The sequence below is a fragment of the Aethina tumida genome, chromosome 7 (genome assembly GCF_024364675.1).
Source record: "Aethina tumida isolate Nest 87 chromosome 7, icAetTumi1.1, whole genome shotgun sequence".
Classification (NCBI taxonomy): domain Eukaryota; kingdom Metazoa; phylum Arthropoda; class Insecta; order Coleoptera; family Nitidulidae; genus Aethina; species Aethina tumida.
In genome coordinates this window covers 1,589,736-1,611,502 of record NC_065441.1, presented here as the reverse complement: position 1 = coordinate 1,611,502, position 21,767 = coordinate 1,589,736, and the positions used below count along the sequence as shown (strand labels likewise).

General features: G+C 34.8%; 4 protein-coding genes and 1 long non-coding RNA gene across 7 annotated transcripts; 3 read left to right on the top strand and 2 right to left on the bottom strand.

Moving 5' to 3' along the window:
• The first annotated feature begins 303 nt into the window (after positions 1-303).
• Positions 304-3,781, top strand: LOC109603663 (DDB1- and CUL4-associated factor 8-like). Of its 3 annotated transcripts, none has more exons than XM_049969910.1 (8): positions 304-441; positions 732-974; positions 1,462-1,675; positions 1,726-2,040; positions 2,090-2,431; positions 2,485-2,787; positions 2,843-3,085; positions 3,135-3,781. In XM_049969910.1, exons 2-8 carry the CDS (start codon positions 739-741, stop codon positions 3,282-3,284), a joined length of 1,803 nt encoding a protein of 600 aa, XP_049825867.1. In that variant the 5' UTR covers positions 304-441; positions 732-738; the 3' UTR covers positions 3,285-3,781. The 3 variants fall into 3 exon arrangements, with proteins under 3 accessions (XP_049825867.1, XP_019875716.1, XP_019875715.1); XM_020020157.2 differs by lacking the exon at positions 304-441 and adding an exon at positions 456-673 and having other exon boundaries at positions 3,147-3,781; XM_020020156.2 differs by lacking the exon at positions 304-441 and adding an exon at positions 459-673.
• Positions 3,782-3,845: 64 nt separating this feature from the next.
• LOC109606491 (transmembrane protein 147) lies at positions 3,846-4,871 on the bottom strand. Its single transcript, XM_020023038.2, has 3 exons — positions 4,712-4,871; positions 4,525-4,657; positions 3,846-4,465 (listed from the first exon to the last, which is right to left on the bottom strand). The coding sequence occupies exons 1-3, from the start codon at positions 4,786-4,788 to the stop codon at positions 3,992-3,994; spliced, it is 684 nt and encodes a 227-aa protein (XP_019878597.2). The 5' UTR covers positions 4,789-4,871; the 3' UTR covers positions 3,846-3,991.
• Positions 4,872-5,006: 135 nt separating this feature from the next.
• LOC109606492 (uncharacterized) lies at positions 5,007-5,964 on the top strand. The gene is made up of 3 exons (XR_002192088.2): positions 5,007-5,527; positions 5,667-5,723; positions 5,775-5,964. It is a non-coding gene; the product is annotated as an uncharacterized LOC109606492 (long non-coding RNA).
• A 356-nt stretch (positions 5,965-6,320) lies between these two features.
• Positions 6,321-8,705, top strand: LOC109603667 (serine/threonine/tyrosine-interacting protein). The gene is made up of 5 exons (XM_020020161.2): positions 6,321-6,512; positions 7,216-7,394; positions 7,450-7,713; positions 7,778-8,094; positions 8,158-8,705. Exons 1-4 carry the CDS (start codon positions 6,474-6,476, stop codon positions 8,079-8,081), a joined length of 786 nt encoding a protein of 261 aa, XP_019875720.2. The 5' UTR covers positions 6,321-6,473; the 3' UTR covers positions 8,082-8,094; positions 8,158-8,705.
• A 2,369-nt stretch (positions 8,706-11,074) lies between these two features.
• LOC109603664 (fasciculation and elongation protein zeta-2) lies at positions 11,075-21,362 on the bottom strand. The gene is made up of 7 exons (XM_020020158.2): positions 20,850-21,362; positions 13,156-13,258; positions 11,875-12,148; positions 11,565-11,815; positions 11,431-11,506; positions 11,311-11,376; positions 11,075-11,250 (listed from the first exon to the last, which is right to left on the bottom strand). Exons 1-7 carry the CDS (start codon positions 21,266-21,268, stop codon positions 11,234-11,236), a joined length of 1,206 nt encoding a protein of 401 aa, XP_019875717.1. The 5' UTR covers positions 21,269-21,362; the 3' UTR covers positions 11,075-11,233.
• Between the last annotated feature and the right edge of the window lie 405 nt (positions 21,363-21,767).

The following is a 21,767-nucleotide window of genomic DNA, read 5'->3' as shown; positions in this document are numbered from 1 at the left end:
AAAATCACTCATTAAAACCTCCTTGGAAATCAATAAAACTAAACCCAAATTAAATTGTATTTATTATTTTTTTTTTATTTAACTTCTATATATTTATTTAATTACTATTATTGTTTATATAGTGACATCCATAAGTGAGACAAATATTTTTTCAAAATCTCCACGGAAAACTATTTAAAGTATTTATTTTATAATTTAAATTTGGATGTTTTAAATTATCACTTATTTTATAATATTATTAAATTATAAAAATATAAGCAGCGACTCCTAACGTATGACAGCTAAACTAATCATTTCGCGCAGCAGCAATCTACAAACCTGCACATGATATTTAGAAAAAAATGCTAAAATTGTGTAATTGTAGTTGTCTATCCGAGAGAAAATAACTAAAAATCCAGTGCAATGAATATTGGTTAAAAAAACAGTTCGTTAATTACCAAGGTATGCGTATTAACTGTTGATAGTGAATGGTATAATTCGTGATCAGTCCGCTCGCAATAATAACCACTGGCATTGGCATTTGATGTGTTGATAAACGATAGTGTTGACACTTCCATATGACATGCCTGCTGTTCGGTTAATCGCAAACGGTTCTCGTTCTGATTGAAATGCAATCGTTCTGACCAAAAGACAATCAGAGCGATTGTACGGTGTCGAGCGGCGAGTTTGCACGGTACGTGTACCGAAACGCCGACAATCCGGCGAATTACGTCTTATTTGTGTATTTTTAGATTAAACATGGATGAGGGTAACAACGAGAAGCAACATGACGATGACCAGGGCGCGGGGGACAGCAACGATAACGCGAAACGCATGAAGACTGAGGAGAAATCGGAGGAGTCCTCCAGTTCGTCGAACAATACGGAACAGGAGTCGGCCAGCACCAGCGTGGACAGCGGTTTCCCACGGAGCAGGAATTCCAAATACAGGAACTACAGGACGAGAACGCAGGAGGCCAACAACGATGAAGACAGGTAGAAGTAAACATTATTAGGATTCTTTTAATCAGTGTGAGCAGTTCTTTTTGTTGTTCGTATGTCTGGACTGGGGCCAATGTTTGTTGGCACAAGTCTCGCTTGTCCAATCAGGCATTTGCATTGTTTCACTTTTGATTAAGTTTTATCACAGGTTGTGTCTCTGTGGTTTTATAAAGTTTCATATTTTTCAGGTTTATTAATTTTACTTGTGTTTGTAAATGTGTTTTTATATTTTTTATTATATACATTCTTGTCTTTTTTTGCATCGCTGAATATTTTTGTTTAATTTAATTTTTATAATTCCATTTGCCTTTCTTATATAATATACATGATATACATAATACAATAGGAGTGTGGTTTCTAAAATGTAATTTTATCATTGTTTATTCAGGTAATTATGTTTTAATATAAACAATAAGTTCTTTATCAATGTAGTTGAAATTTAATATTATTGATATACATACTATAATTAATAAATTTTCAGCCCGGAATCGGATCGCAATTCGGACTCTGCGGAATTGGAACCCATGGAGGCCGACAACGTGCCAGATCGTCCAGCTTCAAGTCCAGATAGTTCCGATTCGACCGTAATCATATCGGAAAGCGACATTGATTCCGAGTCCGAAGAATGTTCTGTTTTGAAGAAGAAAAAACCTAAACATAACTGGTTTGTTATACAAGAAGTGCTCAACCGACAAGTAAATTATTCACGTCCTACTTTGAGATTCTTTCTAAAGGAATATTTTAGGTGGGACACAAAGCGAAGCTACAGGGTTCGGAGCTGTTCCAGCGCCGATGTTACGGTTCGTTACGTAGCGTGCAAAGATTAGAGCTCATGTACAAGCTGGAGGAGCACGACGGCTGCGTCAACAGCTTAAACTTTCACCCGGACGGTTCCCTACTGGCCAGCGGTTCGGACGATCTAAAGGTGTGCATATGGGATTGGAAGATCGGCAAGTGCATGCTCAAGTTCGACACCAAGCATCGCGGCAACGTTTTCCAGAGCCGGTTTTTGAACTTGACCGGCGATTTACACATTGCAACCTGCGCCAGAGACGGACAAGTACCGATATTAATAGTAGTTTAGGTTTTGTTTTAATTTGGTGTTTCAGATTCGTCTTGTAAGGGTGGCACGCGAAGAAGGCGTGCGTGAAAATCGCAAGATGGGCTCGCATCGCGGCCCCTGCCACAAATTGACTGTGCTCAAGGATCAGCCGCAGGTGTTCATGAGCGCGGGGGAAGACGGTTTGGTCCTCAGTCACGACGTGCGTCGTCAGAAACCTACCAAAGTTGTGAACGTCAAAGAGAGCGAACGGGAGGTGGCCCTTTATAGCATCCATAGTCATCCTTTGCGCACCAACGAGTTTGTGGTCGGCGGTAGACATCACATGGTCCGCACGTACGACATGAGAAAAACGGATCAAACTCTGGGCCGGTATTATCCTTTTGAAGGGGTTAGTATATATACGAGTTTTTTGGTTGAACACTTATAAATTTAATTTTTTAGTCCGACAGTCATGAGTTCGGTAGCCTCCACGTGACATGCGCAGTATACAACCATGATGGTTCTGAAATACTTGCCTCATATAACGATGCAGACATTTATCTGTTCGACGTAAACGCTAGCAAGCGTGGTACTTACATGCATCGTTATCAGGGCCACAGGAACGGCGCCACCATCAAAGGTGTTAACTTTTTTGGACCGAAGTCCGAGTTTATTGTTAGCGGTTCAGATTGCGGCAACGTGTTCTTTTGGGAGAGGAACACAGAGGCGATAGTGCAGTGGATGTTCGCCGACAACAGCGGAGTGGTACTGATTTTGTAATAACTTTTGTTACTAATTTATTAATGATTTTATTGACAAGGTGAACGTTTTGGAGCCGCATCCGCAACTACCCTACATCTGCACTAGCGGCCTCGACTACGACGTAAAAGTGTGGGTGCCAAGCAGCGAACAGGAGCCGGAGATGAAACAGTTGCCGCAATGCGTGATGGACAACACGAGATCGAGGGTACTGTGGACGTCGGGCGGCGGTTCCGGCAACGAGGTGCTCGAATCTAGGATGCTATGGATGCTGTGGCGGCACTTGCACCTAAACCGTTTCCGGGTAAGTTGAGACCATAAACTATACAATACAAATAATAATTTTCATTCAGCGAATGGCACAGGATGAAGGCAATGCTAGCAATCTGCTGGCTCAACTGATGGATAGTAGTTCTGGGGATTCATCAGGAAATTCGAGCTCACATGATGACGATGATGATGAGGAGAACGACGGAAATCCGGCCGGATGTTCTACTTCTTAATCGCCATGTTTTATTTTGCCCCCGCCGTTTTTGGAATTGGACATTTGGACGTTAGAGAACGTTAATACATACAACGAACGGTCCAGAATAAAACCTGGTACAATTTCATGTTTTTTAGGGTTTGTTGTTCTGTGATGAGTGCGTCTGTGATGTTTGAGAAACATTCGAAAGTGTGACAATGATTGATAATTTAAAACTTATTAGCTAATTAAATACGATAAATATTCACAGAACGGCAAAAATGTAATCAAAATTCATTTCAACTTCTTTTTTCTTTTAAAACAAATTCTTATTGGCCAGGCTTTAATTCTGTGAAGAATTCTGTGTTAATTTTGTCTTTGTATTTAGTATGAAATAGATATAAATGACAAGTCTGTTATCAATGTAAAAAATATGTCGTTATATAAAATATTTGTTTAGTTCATAAACAAATGTAAAATGAGATTATTTTATTATCATATTTATTAACTTCTAGCTAATAAAGATTGTAAATTTTTTATGGAGTTGTTCTTTTGAAATTACTACCTTTAATCTATATTGTCACAAAGAAGTCCATAGCAATTATGAATAACTTATTTATTCAAGAAAAAAAACAGTTATTAAACAAATTATTATAAATAATGATCAATGATACAAAACTTTTTACAGGTGAAAAGTTCATAATATAACAAACACTATTCAAGACTAAAATGTAATAAATAAAATACTTAAAATATACCAATCACTTGAGCAAGTCCTGCATAAATAATTAAAGTAAGAAAACCTGTAACACCAGTAACCAGAGCTTTAATAAACAAGCCAGTCCATGGTCCAGCCAAAATAGCCTTGATCAAGAGGTCCAAAAACAGTGGTTTATAAGAAGAAAACACCAACAAAACAGTGACCACTGTTTTCAGGTTGCTCTTCAAGTCATGCCTTGACCACAACCAAACCAATGTAGCTGTTACAATATGTTGTACTAAAGAAATGTTAGATTCAAGACACTTCTGAATGTATTTCCAGTCGAATTCAGCTCCTCTTGCACCAACCCACAAAAGCACAGCTCTGGAAAGGATTACTTCAGCTGTGGCCCAACCTATGCCTGCTGTTAGGACTTTGCTGTGGCCTTTTCCGGGGATTCCTGCCAGCACAACGTAAATGCCGATCAAGTCAGCTAAATCGACGGTCGACTTCAAGAATTCCTGCGACAAAAATTAAGTAAGAACTGTTGAAATGTGGCTAATTATATGTAGGTACTTACACCTATGAGATCGTTGCCGAAATCGCCCACGTTATCGGGGAAAAACGTGGCCAAAACCAACATTTTGGCTAATTGGGTGAATACGTATATCATTCCTGCTTGGAAGCATTTCCAAAAGGCTCCGTATTCAGATCTAAAAGTACAAATTCAGTAACTAACAAAATGGTTTTTTAAAATGGTAACTTACAATCCGGCACTTTTATAAGTCAGGTAATATGGCACGTAAATTAGCGCTATACAATTTCCGAAGTGATACAGAGTCATTTTTATATATTAATTTAATTTACAAGGGTTTTAATTAATTTTCTACTTTTGAGGTTAAGTAAGCAAAGATATTTGACAACTCAGAAGTCCAGATTTCTTTATTCAGTATGAGAAAGTTTCAGCACCTTGCGCATAGATCGCGTTCACGAAAATTACACTTCATAGGAGACTTCAACGGCAGATGGCGAGTGAATAGAATAATTGCAAATACGTATTTTTTAAATTATACGTCACTTTCACTTCTCCCCGTTAATTTGTTTACATCTCAAAGAACTTGAGGAGAAAGCGGTGAAATCAAACACTTTTGTCAGTTCTTTCCACGTTTATTAATCGATAAGCACGAACCTAACCTAATTTCGACCGACAATTTCCTGTTGGACAGGAAACAACAAAATTCTGGGCGTTTTCGACGACTTTTTACCATTATAAATGCAACGATGTATCCTTTTTAAAATGTATCCTTTTATTAAATAGTATTAGGAATAGTGACGCTTTGACAATTGTCGTGAATTGGGTAATATTTCGGACGTAATTTTGCAGGTGGTGATTCAATAAAGCTGTGGGATTTCCTGCACATATTGCTAAACGATCCGCAACGGAAATATCGTCCTTACATCGTATGGAAGGACAAGACGCATGGAATATTCAAAATAGAGGACACAGCAAAAATCGCCAACTTATGGGGGCACAGGAAGAATTTCAAGAACATGAACTATGACAAGATGTCCAGATCATTCAGGTAAATTCGACCTTTGTCATTTGTTTATTTGTTAACATATTACAATGATGTTAAAACTTATTTTTCACCATCTATATTTTTTTCTTGTTAATTGTGTCCAAACATTACTTATATATTAACTGTCTTTTCAATATTTAAGGTATTATTACAAGAAGAAAAAGATGAGAAAAGTACCAAACGAACAGAAAGTTTACCAGTAAGTCTGACAACAATAAAAATACTACAGTTAATAATTGTTTTATTGTAGGTTTTTATATGGGGGTGAAACAGATGATTTTTATGATATGATAATAAAAGAAGAATCTTGGTGTTAATTATTTAAAGTTTTAATATAAATTGGAATGTATATAGTATTTTATGTAAAACGGAATTCATAATTATGGATTTAAATGTGTAAATATAAGTAATTTTAATAAAGCATACATTTTTAGTACTGATATTTTGGGGAGTAAAAAAGTGTATCCTTTTTATTAATATAAGTACAAAATAATTATTGAATTTGTGTAGAATAAATAATATATTGATAAATAAACAAGATTATGTTTTTATTCTTGGAAATTGTGGCTTAATTTTGTTAATAAATAGATATAATGAAACATTCCCTTTTTAATTTAACAGTACTTTCACATAACTAGTTTTAGTTAAATAATTAGTATTTTCGATACCCCTAAATCGTTTTTTAAAAATGAAAATTACAATAGATTTATTTGACCAATTTAATGAAAAAGAAGCAGACAATTTAAATTTGGCGGTTGTCGCTCGCCGTGGGTTTTCAGATGGCACCACATATACCAGTCCACTTTTCGACCAGAAAGTGTTCCTGAATGTCAAATTTAAAAACGTCTCCGAACGCGTTTTCCAGTAATGTAGCGACAAGTTGGCACGTGCATCAACCACCCGAACCGAACGTCAATCGAAAACGCAAAAATTTCGATCGTTTGGTAAGATGATCGATGTGAATTCGCCGATTTACCAACAGGATGAGGTTAGTTGCTTGTACGCTCTTTATCCAAGTGTTGCAGGGTGTTTTCCTCGATTTCCATGTGATTTTCGCATTGTTTGCTGTTAGAAATTTGTGGGGGATTGATGAATTTGGGTTGTGGGGGTGGTTTTTGGTTGGCGCTTAAAAAACCTAACCTACACTGTCGTTACTGCGTAATAGGTTGAGATAGGATAGGATTTTCTGACTGATAAGAACGTGCGTCGATTCAGTTTCGCTTTCCTTGACTTTTGAATCATTGGGAAATAAAGCTGCTTATTCAGTATTGTTGCAAATGTTCAAATTAAAATAAAAATCATTTAAAATTAGTAGTTAAAACGTGCGGATGAATATTAAATTATAATGTGATATTTGTTAGGAATCGTAGATATAATAAAAAATAACTGTTTCAGTTTCCTTGAGTTCTAAATGACTGACAAATGAAATTGTTTATTCAGTACTAATGCAAATATTTAAACTTAGATTATAAAATATAATCTCTTAAAATTAATTTAATTAAATGCACTGAAGGTTTATAAGGAGAAATTTATATTTAGAAAAATTACTTACTAGTTAGTTGTTAAAATTCCAAAGTATGTTATATCATATAGTATTATATTCATATAGTTTACAAATGACTCACAGAACTGATTAAATTGAAATGAATATACGTTGTAATAATGGCGTTTTGTTTATTTTCACTTTAAAGACGAACAACAACATAAGAATGACGTCGCTGTATGATATTCAGCTGTACTCAGCCGCCCGCAACTATTATTACGTGCAGGCCAACATGCCAATGCACGAGATCATCCCCGGTTTGTTTTTAGGGGCGCACACATCCGCTGACCGTCACTGTCTCGCGCAGCTCGTCGACAACGACATACGGTAACTATTCTGATTATTCGTTTACTAAAAGACCCATAATGATTATCCCATTCAGATACATCATCTGCGTGAGGCAGCAACCGGAGGAGCACTATGTACGGCCGTATTTCGACGAACGAGACGACTTCACCTATCTGACGTTGGAGATCGAGGATCGCGCCACCGAAAACATAATCCGGTTCTTCCCCCAAGTGAAGAAGTTCATAGACGAGGGCATCGCGCGCAACTGCAAGGTTTTGGTGCACGGCAGGTCGGGGAATTCCCGAAGTGCCACGCTGGTCTTGGCGTACATTATGGAAAAGTTCAACCTGAGCAGCGAGTAAGACAAGACACCTATTCATGACCTTCGTGGTTTGCAAACTGATTGTTTGGTGTGTTCACAGGGAGGCGTATAAATTTGTGAAGGGCAAACGGGCTTCCATCAGCCCGAATGAGGGTTTTGTGGCTCAACTGACGGAATACGAGCCCATTTACAGGGCGCGTCAGAGCTTGAACGGTGGGGAACCGTCGTCATGTGACTCGCGCTGCCAAAAGAGGAAAAGGGACACGTTGCACGAGAGTGACGAGTACAATCTGGTGCAGCCGCCGCCCAGCCCCAGCGCGGATCACGACTATGACGACGACGAGAGGGCGGCCACTCTTTTGGACTTCTCTGATAATCTATATAAGTTACTGTTGAAACGGTAGAAGTTAAGACCAGGTACATCGGTTTAAATTCGACTGTTTTATACTAAATTAATTAATTGCGTTACTTATTTTTCAGTATACGTCGTCGAAACCGTTTTCCATTGAGGCATTTTTCCATATAATTCATCGTAAAATTAACAGCAATAGAAGATATTTTCATTTATTAGATCTCTATCAAATATCTTACGTTCGTTGGAAAATCCGCCAAGCAATTTTGTAAATAAATTTTTTTGTTTTAATTAATTTATGTATAAACTTGCATCGGTTTTTATTTTTGACAAATTATATTTTTACACGTTTTGTATAGATTTATAGAGTTTTATCGAGTGACGGATTTTGCAACAGCTGTACATATCAAGATTTCACACAGTAGTAAGTTAAAGCTAGTCAATTTTATTCGTTTTAAGTGTTATAATTTAAGCTCATCTTCTCAATTGTTACTGTTATTTTTAAGTAAGATACATAAAATGTATTGTTTTAGTTTCTAAAAGTGTATATAACAGAAGCATTTTATATAAAAAAAGAAGCCATTTTGTAGCAAACCAACGTGTCAAAATGAACTATTTTTGTACTTTTGTAATATTTATTTCCTAATTACGAAATAAATAGTTTGTTAAGTTATAATAGTATTATTTTTCTTCTAAGATTTAAATATAAAACACCACCTTAAAAATATTTTTGTATAGGGGAAGCATTTTTTCATATACAGAGTGATTGAGAGTTCATGGAGAACGGAAAAAATATTAATTTGAAATTTTTATAGTAATTATGACATTTTTTCATTTTTAAATTGTGTGCATCTTAAAATAACTTTGTTATTTTTAGGGGAACATCTAGTATGTTTTAGTGTATTTAATTTTAATATTAAAACACCTTACAATTATATCCCCTATGCATGAAATTAATATTAACCGAAATTTTGACGAAATTGTAAAAATAACGCTCATTTTGCTATGTGCTGATGGTACTGATGGGCATTATATTTTTGGTAAATTCTCTGTTAATATATAAAAGGCTCTGGTGTCTGACAAGCCGCTGTTATAGCGGGTCAATACTGAGAGACGAGGGTAGAGTGGTCTGCGTAAAAGTTACAAGTGGTTAAGAAAAATGGGCCTTAAAGTAAAGGAGTTTGTACCGTACAGACCGTGTAAGATATAGGTGTTATCCCTTAAAAATATTTATCTCCTTGTTTGGATGTCTTTTATAAATATTAATTACAAATACAGGGAATATTTATACCAATTGAAAGGTTTTCTATTGGAGTTTTATTAGATTTTAGTTAGTTTAGATTAGTTATGACACACCCTGTATAAAATTGTTCTAATAATGGCTCCTTATAGGACAGTCACTCGTTAACGTGTATTCCAAAAATTAACTTTCGTCACTAAAATTGCTGGCTACAGGAATTTTATGTACACCACCAATTTGTCAAAATTTTTGAAAAAAAAAAAATAATTTAAAAACAATCAGGTTTTAGGTACAGGATCTGGTAAAGTTTTTAAATTTGTAATTACATGTAAAATTTAGGAATCTAATAATTTACAGTGTTCCATTGATAATAAACTTTCAAGTCAATATTTTTTCAATTCTCCATAAATTTCTAATGAATAAGTTAGGTGAGTCACCCTGTATATTATACATTATACAGAAAATCTTAAATGAAATCTAAAAATTAGTGAGAAATAAACTAATTACTTACATTTAAGTTATCTACAAGCACTTACCAGGAAATTTGTAATTATAGTGATCTGATTTGGTTCGTATAACTTTGACATCTGATTGACAACTTAGACAACTGATGTTCTAAAAATTTCATTCAGTTCTTTGAGCGTTCTATCTGCTTAGCGATTTTGGTGTTTTTGAGTACTGGTATCCATATTTTATCACGCTTCAATGCTTCTTCTTTTCTGTTGAAGTTGTTTCCCTGTTTATGGATTTCAATTACTTCATTCTATTTCATTCTATAATCGCTAAGCAGATAAGGATGACCAGCAAACAGAACGAAATTTCTAGAACAACTAGACATCTTGTCTAAGTTGTCATTCAAATGTCAAAGTGACACGAAGCAAATCAGACCTCTGAAGATGCTAGCCACACTCCAACTTTTACATTATAAAAATAATGTTCTCTGACATTTTTATAAGGTAATTTACTTGATGAATAATCCAATTCGAAACATATTTATTTATGGCAATAAATAATTCGAATATCGGAAGATGCAGATCTTTAATTCATAGTTTCTTCCGCAATAATTGAATATGTTGTAGGAAAAAGGAATCAACACATAAATGTTTATCATAATCCGATAAAACACATAAGATTTAAATACTTTTGCTATAAATTAGTATAACTGAATGAAATAAAACAAATTTTCGTATGGGAGAAACGTTTTTATTGAGATCTACATTTAAAGGCTGGCATTTCTGTTTAAACAGGTAACATTTAAGACACGAATCTTAAATCCTCCTAACTTGTTAAAATTACAATTAGTTTTAAATTGGTTTAATCAGCAATAAAACGGATCCATAAACGGAATATTTCTTGGATGGGCAAGAGAATCGCAATAATCACCGGAACTCGAAGCTAATATCACTTATTTGTACAAAAAATTGACGATAAAAAAATAACATTTAAAAAACGAACTGTGCATATTGCACCCAAAAAATTGTATGATGTGCATTTCACGAACAACAACGCCTTTAAATTGTTCCAAACTTTTCACACCGGATTTGTAAAAATATAATTCGTTAAACATCCGACGTGAAAAATCACAAAAAACCTTGGTTAAAGCTGCAGGAAAACGTCATACATTTTATAATCTGCATTCGAAAAAATATATCAATTTCTGTTGATATGCTACTGATCGATCCGGTTTTACTGCAGCCTTAAAACTATTACGTAACAGACGTTCGAATACAAGATTAGACTATTGTTAAAGCGGCCTTAAAAGTATACATATACATATTAGACTAGAATGTTTAGGCGACAAAATATATATACAACGCTAAATACAAAAAATAATAATCAAGGAACAATATCAACAACGAAACAAATAATAAATTAATATTGCAAACAAATGTGCTATGTCGTAAGCTTAGACGTAATATATTTAAGCTAGATTTTTAGATGGTTTGGTTATTCTTCGCTAGATTTTACGTTGGACATATAACTGTAAAGTAAACAACACAATTAATAGCAATATTATCGTGTACTGTTAATAAATTACTACCTTTTAATATATAGTCCGTTAACAGAGTTGGAACTGTCGGACTGTCCTCATTAATAGCTTTCAAAACTGCAACAGAAACACATTAACAAACTGAATGGTAATCATTTGTTTAAAACTTACTTTTAATGAGAACTTGGAGAGTTTGATTATCGGCTGGTCCACTATCTATATGGTATGGAATGACTGTTGTTAAATACTACAAAACAGAACAAAATGATAGAACCTTTCAATTTATTTATAGAATAATAATTTACCTTTGGATCTAATCCACTAGGAGTTTTTACTGAGCTATGTTTGGAACTCCTCTTCTTTTCAACATGATACTGTCTCCTTTTATTTTGCACCGCCAATAACAAAGAAATGAATGTGTTCTTTAGTTCCTTCTCGTACTCCAATTCATCTCTTAACGCCAGCTCGGAAATTAACGTCTCAGAAAATTCCCTAATCAACACCTCCAACTCCAAGAACAGCTCGTTCAACTGCGACAGACTCAAATCCCGAAGTTCTACAAAGCCACATCAGCAATTAGTACTAAACTTTAAATTAAAACAAGGCGTAAATTACTGTCTTCATATAAAGGAGAGCTCAAGACCTCCTTGGCCTTTTCCATGACCTCGTTACTCTCCAATCCCGAGTCCCTGGAACCGGGTGATCCGTCGACGGAACACGAGTCCTCCTGCATCATGTCGTCGATCTCTTGGATAACTTCGTCGGCCGTTTTCAACGGCTCCGTGTCTTGATGGAGCCCACCCAGGATTAGGGCGTGCATGTCCAAGTCGCTGGCCACCGCCTCGTCCTCCGAACTTAGGTCGAGGTCGTCGTCCGGAGTTTGAGGTTCCTAAGTCACATCGAAACGATTACTTGAAATTGTAACGGAAACAAGAGCACAATTGCGATAAACAAGATCGACAATGTGGGCGTCTCATTGTCACAAGATTTAAGTGTTAATGTGGGCAATTGTATATAATTTTCTTAACACATGTTTTAATCAATCAATTTACGCACTTAAGCAATACTAATGAAGTGACGTTGTTGTGGTCACTGTTACATATTCTCCACTAATTTACGAGCTGCGTCATTTTGTTTATGTTCCAATGATTCAACTTTCCTTTTATGGAAGTGTCATTCTGATTCTTGAGTTTAAAATTTAAATTTAAATAATTTAAAGCTCTCGTTGCTCATTTTTTACAGTTACTTTAATAATTTATAGTCAAGATTAATGGCATTGAAGCGGTGCGAACCACCGTGAGAGTGCCATTCTGGATAAAATCATTACATTGACACCTTAATTCAATTAAACCGCATTCAATTATTTGCCTTGTGGGATCTATTTCAATCGAACGCAACGCGATTGAAAACAGACAGCCGCTATAAAAGCACTGCTTCGAATTATTGTACATTTAACGACGGTTTCATTCGATCTAATTGGCGTAATTAGCGCATCTGCACCAACAAACAATTCGAATTAGTGCTCTGACGTCATCCTCAAGTGCCGCATAAAAAGTGACCTTTTCAACTGGAGAATTACTTAAACAGATGTAATGGATCAAATTTTTGTACGAATAGATATTCTTAGTTAATTAGCATAATTGATGCGTTTTCTTGAGACGAATATAAACTCAATTACGGGTGCGTGCTGGCTGAAGAGCCCAAATAGGTACGTAAAGTCGAGTTTATGGGCCATAAATAAGACTGGATGCAGTCAAATGATTTTTCTATTAATAAAAAGCTGGGATGATCGTAAAATAAGACCATATAACGTTTCTTCTGTGACAGAATACACTAAATAAATAGTAAATTTATGATAGACGTCCTTAAATTATAAAGTAATTAGTATCTAGTAACCTTTTCTAAATGTAAAGCATCTATGTGTAGCTTCCTGGCGTATGATTTGGACCAGTCGATTGGAAGAATGTTGCCAAAATTGCCAGTAATCGTCCACCACATCCTGAAAACAAAAACAATCGATTATTTACATTTCAATCAGGAATAATTGTAGTACAAACGTATTAAATAAACTAAGACAACCAAAAAAGGAGCCAACATAAAACGTATGTAGGTAAATAAATCACCTGCATAATAATTATGATAACCATTTTGAGTTTTACAACTAGCTCGAAGGAAGGTCGTATGCAAATCAATATACTTGTAGTTTAAACATTAATCTCCAATCAGTGTTCAATGGCGGAGTTTACGAAACGTTTCTGTCTTGTTTCATAAAATTACAATTACACACAGCTAATGCGGTTGCGGTCTTAAAGTATTAGTTGCGATTATTTTCCGGACAATAGAGCAGAAAAGCCGTACAAAATTCCAGTTACGTAACTGCGACGGAAACCGTATAGATTTTCGCGTTTTGGCAGACGTTATAAATAGTTTTCCACCGATGAAAACGCAAGGTCGAAAACGCCAAGTCGATTTACATGTATATATTGTTCGACAAAATTTTTAAAACGTACGATCTGGTTCCTGCGTTCTCTACATGTTAAACATGTGTTAAACAGCGTTTGTTTACGAATGCGGTGACTAATAGGCTGGACGTCACATCCAGTCAACATCCTGACGGAATTCACTGCAGACGAATACCAATTAGGGATTAGGGAAGTCGTATTTAATCTTAAAGATTCAATTAATATGGCGATGAAAGACCGAAATCGAATGGTACAAGCTTTTCGAGGTACGTTGCTGTTAAAAACCAGTTTAACGAGGTCCTTGCGTGTTGAAATTTATTGAAATATTCGAAAAATCGTCTGGATGGTTACGTAACATTCACGCACGTTATATACAATGAAAAACAGTTATAGAATCAAAGAATATGAAAAAACAACTTGAGTTCTCCTCCTTTTTATGCCTAGAAACACAGAAATAACAAACTCAAATTAATGTAATTGTATAAAACGCAGCTCAACTTTAAAATTACTATAATCAGATAAACAATGCTTTGAAATAATTACATTTTCTAATTACAGGGTGATTTACCTAACTTATTCATAAAAAGTTTATGGAGAAGGAAAAAGATCTTGATTTGAATTTTTAATTTATTTTGTAGACAATTTCATTTGTGTCATTTGATATTTTTAAAGGAACACACTGTATAGTTTCGGAGTTTTAAATTCTATATGTCTGGCAGTATTGGTATTAGTTACCAAAAGTAGTACCTTAGAATGTCAATAGCTTTGTTATTTTCAACAAACTACCACCCCGTATAGAATTTGAAGTACCAATAATGGCTACTATGGGGTAGACTTCTCTGTCTCCGTCATGCATGATGTCTCTCTCTAAATTCAGACGGATCAAACGCTTTTCCTACGGTATAATCTTGTAAGCATTACTTATATACTACAGTACATTTTAATGTTACAAAAATATCTTTATTTTTTTAATATCATTTAATTCGCTAATAACATTGTTTATCGGTCGTCTTCACCGTGCTGTGTCATGAGCAACGATACTCTTGGAAGATCCACTGTCAATCGAGATGAAGTTGTTAGGACCTTTGTACTTCTGCAAGATGTCAGTCTGTTATTCACAGATTGTGGAATCGACAAAGAATAGTAATAATCTTCTAATAGATAAGTAAATGTAATACTTTTTAATATAAACTTTGGTAAACAATTATGGTGTTGAAATGTTAATCAAGTTATTGAATGCATTGTTTTAAAAAATGTGTTAAGAAAGTTATGGTTTACTGAACTTTTAAAATATGCAAATAAACACTTCTTCATTAACGATTGCGAGAAAAATGTTTCCTCGATAAGTTCAACGATTTCTGTGCAAACAAAGACCGCAATTTTCCTTCCGGTCCGTTTCCAAACGGCACTGAATAACCATAATTACATTATAAACTGTGGGCGTCTTTGTTTCACGACGCCCGATAATCCTGTCAACTTTTATTTATCTCCTTCACAAGATCGGATTACCATCTTGGGTTGATGAGGCTAATTGCTCCGGTTTCATTTTTACCTTGTTCAGAGCTTTAATTAAATTAAGCAAATTGCCGGTACTTATGCTAAATCTTGTTATATAACATAAATCGTGTTGTAACGGTTTGAAATCTATTCCATCTGGTTTTTTTGTTTAAATTGTGTGCGTTACAAATGAAGGTAAGCAACTTTCCTTAGTTGGAGATGCTGTTCTTCGTATTTGTGTTATTACAGATCTTATCTTGAATTTCTCTCGGTTGTACAAAAAAGTTTTCGTCGTAAAACTTTTAATTTCCTAATTAAGATAATGCTAATCGTTGTTTCTACTGTTCCAAGTTTGTTTTGGTCCTGTCGAAGTAATTTACAGCAACGTTCCGAGTAAATTTGCGTTGCGGCACATCAAAAACCTGCATACGTAAATATTTACCTAAAATGTTTTTGTTTGCACGTGTTAGAAAAATGCATTCCTCAGCACGCAGCATAAAAATGCCTTTCAGTTGAACGTGCAAAAATGTGATGAGATCACCTGTTTTTTTTTTTGAAAGTTCTAAAATGGGAATTTTATTTTTACCAGTTCTTAAATTGAAAGAAGCCCAATCAGGCTTAATCCAGATTGGAATGGATAATGGATACAAATCGATCTGGGACAATGTTGGTTGGTGTTATCTCGATCCTCGTGAATGAGATAAGGAAGAAAAACGTAAATATTTATGAGTGTCTGAAAGCAGAACTTGTGGAAAGTATAATCAGACCTTTTCCCTTTCTGCAAACGGCTGATAAGAAATAGTCAGTCAAAGAGACGGGACGAGAATTAATTTTGGGCTGGCGTATTTGTTGGAAACTTTTTCTTTGTTCAACTACAACTTCTGTACTTTCGTTGTTTCATGAATAAACAAATCATAATATTTCCCCCCCAAGGAACGACTTTTCTCCTAGAAGCACATTGTGTCTCTTGTTAGGCGTTTCAATTAGAAAGTTTCAGTCGAATTTGCGGTGCCATTAGTTAGTTCAACGGATGTCGCTTTAAACATCCAAGGTCGGAATTAGTGGTGGGTCCCCTCGTGCTTAACACGACATTCCCATCAGTCTCCGGCAAAGGTAATTTGCCCAAAGACCCGGCACGTTAACGTCAAACAGACTTTTCAGTTCGTCGCTTCGCTGATGCTCCAATCTCCAGTAGCTAAAATTAAATCGTGTTTACCAATCACACGGGATTATGTGTTACGTAGTATCTGGGTCGAAAATTACAAAGAACATTTTTGTTCTTGACTGAAAATAGACTTGATATGATGGCAAAACAGCATTTCAAATACGGCGAACAACACTCTGTTATTATCCACGTACGTCGGACCATAAAAGACAGGTTGTCTGCCTGTCACTCAACTTTTGTTGTTTTACGATCGGTGCGTGGGTTCCCCTGCTCAGTGCGGTTTTAATTGCTGAATTTAATGGCGAATTAAAATAAACAACAATTACCATTTTTATTTAAAGGGCGTTCCAAGATTCACGACCCGTTCAAGGACTGGGAAACTTTTGCCATAGCAACCGCATGTCTGTCCCCTCGTCTTTTTACCTGAGCACGTCCTAAAGGCCCGAGGGTGCGAGGTCAAAAACCTCATCGCCTCCACTGTGTTACCAGTGCACAAAATCTTTGCAACCTGCGGTTCCAATATAACAGGCAAATATCATTTTTGGTATTTGAATTTACAAATACATAAATTTACTATGAACCTCTGACATTTATATATTTATATGATTTAATTATTAATGTACAATGTTAAAATAAAAAATATGTGTATAACTGAACATTTAAAATGCTTATCATGTAGGCATATCATGGTGTTAAAATGTCTTTCCAAAATATTTAAATTTAAATTAGATACGGATCAATATGAGACTGGAGAAAACAGGGGAATCACAGAAAATATCAAATAGTAATCAGGTCTTTTTGTAACGGTGAAAATATTCGAACTATTCTTTGTAAAAGTTTTGTGTTCTTTATGACTGAATTATTGTTAAAATAGTGTAGTATTTTTTTTTTGTTTTTTAGTAAGTATATTCTATCTTCTAATTTGATAATTACTGCACATTAATTAAAAGATTTTACATTACAGGTTATATTTCCGTGGTGTTTCTAAAAACAATGTATTATTGTTTTTAGATATAAATTGTATAACGGAGCAACATCTTTTGGAATAGATTTGTTTTTATTTTAATTGTGTTTTGTTTTTTATTATAAAATATATAAATATATTTTTTGTTAATGATATATTAATGTATTATTTTAATATATTATAAAAATTATTCTCTTTTATAAATTTACCTAATTATTAAATATTTTCTAAATTTATTTAATAATGATATTTTAATAAAAGAAATATAGAGTAAATAAAAAATCTAATTAATAAAGTAGAATTCAACCACATAAATGGCAAAATTTTACATGAAAAACAAAATAAATTACATATAGATTTTTGAATAACATTTTTCTCTACATATGTTATTAAAACTGAAATCTGGCAACTATGCGGTATAAAATCTCCAAAACAGATGATTTCAAATGAAGTTGACGCATGCGCCAAAAATATTTTGCAATATTATCATATCAAATATTTACCACAGTTTTCAAGGGAAGCTAAATGCAAGGGAAAAAACATAATTAAACTTCCCTTTAGTACGGGCGACGGAAGAACTTTAATAACTCGTAAAATGAATTTTCCAGACCGTTTTCCGTCCCGTAAAGTTCGCCTGAATGTTAAAACACGTTCTGGCATTTGCCCGTCAAGTTAAAAGGTCACGTTCCCCGTTGTGATACTCATCGAAATACGATCCAGTGAGAGAGGCAACGATGTGAGATTCTTTAAACTTGGGTTAAACGAAGTATTCCGTAAACAAAAGTACGGATATTGAAAAGAGAGAGGCAACACGGACGTTTTACGACCGGGAAACGGGAATGAGTCATTGCGACCTTCTCCCTGGATTCATACAGACGCCGCGGCGTCCCGACGCTCGCCCCATTAACTCAAACACCGGTTCCGTGTGTATTAGCCTAATGGGCTTTTTGTTCTCTGGGGAATATTTTTAATTCATTAACTGTTTGAATTGGAAGAAGTTGAGGAACAGATTTCAATCTTGTAATGCTGGTAATAATGATAATAATTTTGTTAACGCCCCACAATAAAAACGTCGATTAAGTTACCCCATAACTTAAACAAAACCAAGTAGACGTCGCAACATAAAATCGATATCAGACATCAGGACATGAAAATTATTGTTGTCAACCTATTAAAGGTGTGTGTGTATACAATCTAATCTTTCGAATTGACGTTCCATATTTGCAAGAATCAAATATTTACGTTGTTCGTTGATCTGCGTTAGATAAACTGTAGAAAGTCGTTTGTGTTACAACCAGGAAACACTGTAATGAAATAACATATCATTGCTTGTGACACAACCCAATTCCACTTCAAAAAACCCCGGATAATTCATTTGGGTCAGCACGTTGCCAATCAAGGATTCTATCTCGTTGGAGCAGATAAAACGAAAAGAGGCCGAGATAAATCTCTGGAACAGTTTCGTGCCCTTTCCACCATGAACTTTATTATGTCTCGTCCCTCGTTCTCAGAGGGAAAATCAGGTATGTTCGGCATCCGGGTTAATATTTTTAGATCGGATTATTACATCCTTTGTTATTTTTGGCACGACATGCGTTTTGGGTGTTTTCAGACATTTGTCGTAAAAAAAGTATTATTCACAAGCTATTTTTAAGCCCCATTTTATTGACAATTTTAGAACCACCTTAATTTATTTAAACTATTTTTCAGATATCTAATCAGCTCATTATGGTACAACAAATGCTGACAAAGTTTGATAATATGCATGCAAAAACGAAAATAAATTGAAATAGTTTAACCATTGGACCAGTGGAATAAAAGCCAATCTTCCGTCCTGTTTCATCCCCTGAAAATCAGCTGAGTAACAAGTGCAAGGAAACGCCACCCTGTTATTGATTTAAGTTAATGCGCACGCCCAATTTAAGGGAACAAATCATTTCTGTTAATTTTGCGATATTATTCAAGGTTCAACACGACGACAATTAATTAATCTTTTATAAAATTGTCTTAATTAAATTTACTCTAAATAATACAAGTTGTACATATGTTAAAACGTTTAACAATAGTTTATACTATTATCAATCTTGTTTAAAAGTTTACATATACAAAATGAATCTTTTAAGTTACTTAGCAGTTCAACACAAGATTGTATCATCCATAAAATTATCTAGAAAGCTTTCAAAACACTGATATAATAATATAAAACAGATGGACCTCTATTTACAAGGATTTATTTTCGGTGTTAAAGTAATATTTAAGTAGAAGATGAGCAAAACTTTAAGCTTCCTAGTTTTATGACTCTTTCGCTAATTAAAGTGTTATGAAATAGTGAAATGTTTACGTGTTCGTAATATTTAATATGCTTTCTATTTGTACGCACCATAAAATTATAATAGCAATAACAATTAACGTTTGTAAACAAAGCATTTTCACCTGGTGCAAAAATCACATCGATCACATTGTTTGCTATTTATGCATAATAGTGTCAAAGCATATTTTCGGTTGTTCACCTTTAACCCACATCTAGAACATTGACTAAACAATATTACCATCAAATAATCAATTTTTTTTACTTGAAACCTTAGAAGTGGTCGAATAAATCATTGGCTTTCAAAAGAACTGACGTAAATAAATAGCTGGTGTTTGTCTAGCCTATTCAGAGATTTCAAGTAAATCTTTCACCACCATAAAACCGTAAAGAAAACCACCGGAATATCTCGTTACAAACCGCAATTTTTAGAGATGTAATATTATTTAACGTCACTTTCTCTGTAATTAAAGTATTTTATCGGTGATTAATTAAAAATGGTGAGTGCATTCAAAGGTTATCAACGATTTTGATAACGTATTTTAAGTTTTATAAATAATATTTTAGTCTGCATAAAATACAAGGCCGGATTTTTAAAATTGTTTGTGTGAAATTGCTCCACAATGTATACCGCAACTTAAAACGTGTAATTATGTAAATAATACAGTTGTAATGTTTATAGTTTTCATTAACGTTTTAATGTTATTTTAAATACAATATTATTGTTTAAAGTCAAGGTTTATTTGATCTAAGGACTATTTATAATAATATAAAAGGTTCAACAATATTTTACGACTTTTTAATGTAATATAAGATCTTTTTCTGAAGGAAAAAATGATTGATCAACAGTTTTTTGGGTATTTAAAGATCAGCATTAAATTTATAACATTGTAGTAACTTTTAAATTGAATTTGGAATATTGGAATTATTTTGTACCCATTTAATAAGTTGTCAAAAAAGATTCTTTATCATATTTGTCACACACTGGGACCTTCAGATAAGTTTAGATATAAAAACCTGTGATTCAAATCTATTATTACATTTATAATCACGAGGATTTTGCTATTTATTTGTGGAGATTATCAACGATGAATAATTTAGCGTGGAGACAATGCTTAGGAAATGTCTATTGATCGCGTCTCTGGACTTGTTTATTTACATTGTCAACTTTCCGTCAGGATGAAAAGGACTTACTGGCACTCGTTCATGATCTCTTCCTGCGACCGAACCTGAACGGGGGCGAGCTTCTCCACCGACTCGTCGTAGTTCCCGAAACACTTGGTGATCTTGTCATCGAACGTGTTCACCAGATCCTCTAGACTGCCCGAGAACGTCTCGTTGAAATTGTCGGCCATGGAGGCCGTGTCGGCGCCCTTGGCGGTAACGTTCTTCGCCGGCGTCTCGTCCACCGCGTTGTTCAGTATGTCCTCGCTGAAGCCGTTCAGGACGTCGTTCAGCTCCTTGTTCTTCTTCAGGTTGATGTTGTTGATCTCGTTCTCGTTCTTGACCATGGCTGATTGGAATTCGGTCGAGCCCCATTCGTCGGACTCCTCGAATTGCGCCAGGGGCGCTTCAAATTTGAGTTCGGCCATTTTTGTGGCCAGATCCCTCATAGCGCGACGCTTCGACCCCGTAAAACCCGTACCGACCGCACCGACGCCAAACAAAACACTGAACGTGCGCGACGCGCTGCGCGAACTGGACTGAACGCCCGGTGCACCGGTCTGTATGTCACGCGCGGGGGTACCAGTGCGGGATGCTGGATGCGCCTCCATCGTTGCACTCGATGTGCAGACTGGACAGTCCGTTTCATTAATCATTATAATCATTACTTAGTCCTAATTATTAACACGTTAACATTACAAATCGTATATTGTTTTAAAATATATTTAATAATACTTTTCATTTATAATTATACAATTAAAAAATAAAATAAAATAAATTTCATTATAAAGTTTATAAAGTTACAATCATTTAATCATGCTTTATTTTTTTATTACAAGTATTATGTAATTACAAACGTTAAACAAGGTAAATTATTTAATAATAATAATTTAATCTTCATTTATTGTATTATGCGCATATATACATATTTTTTTCACTAATAAATAT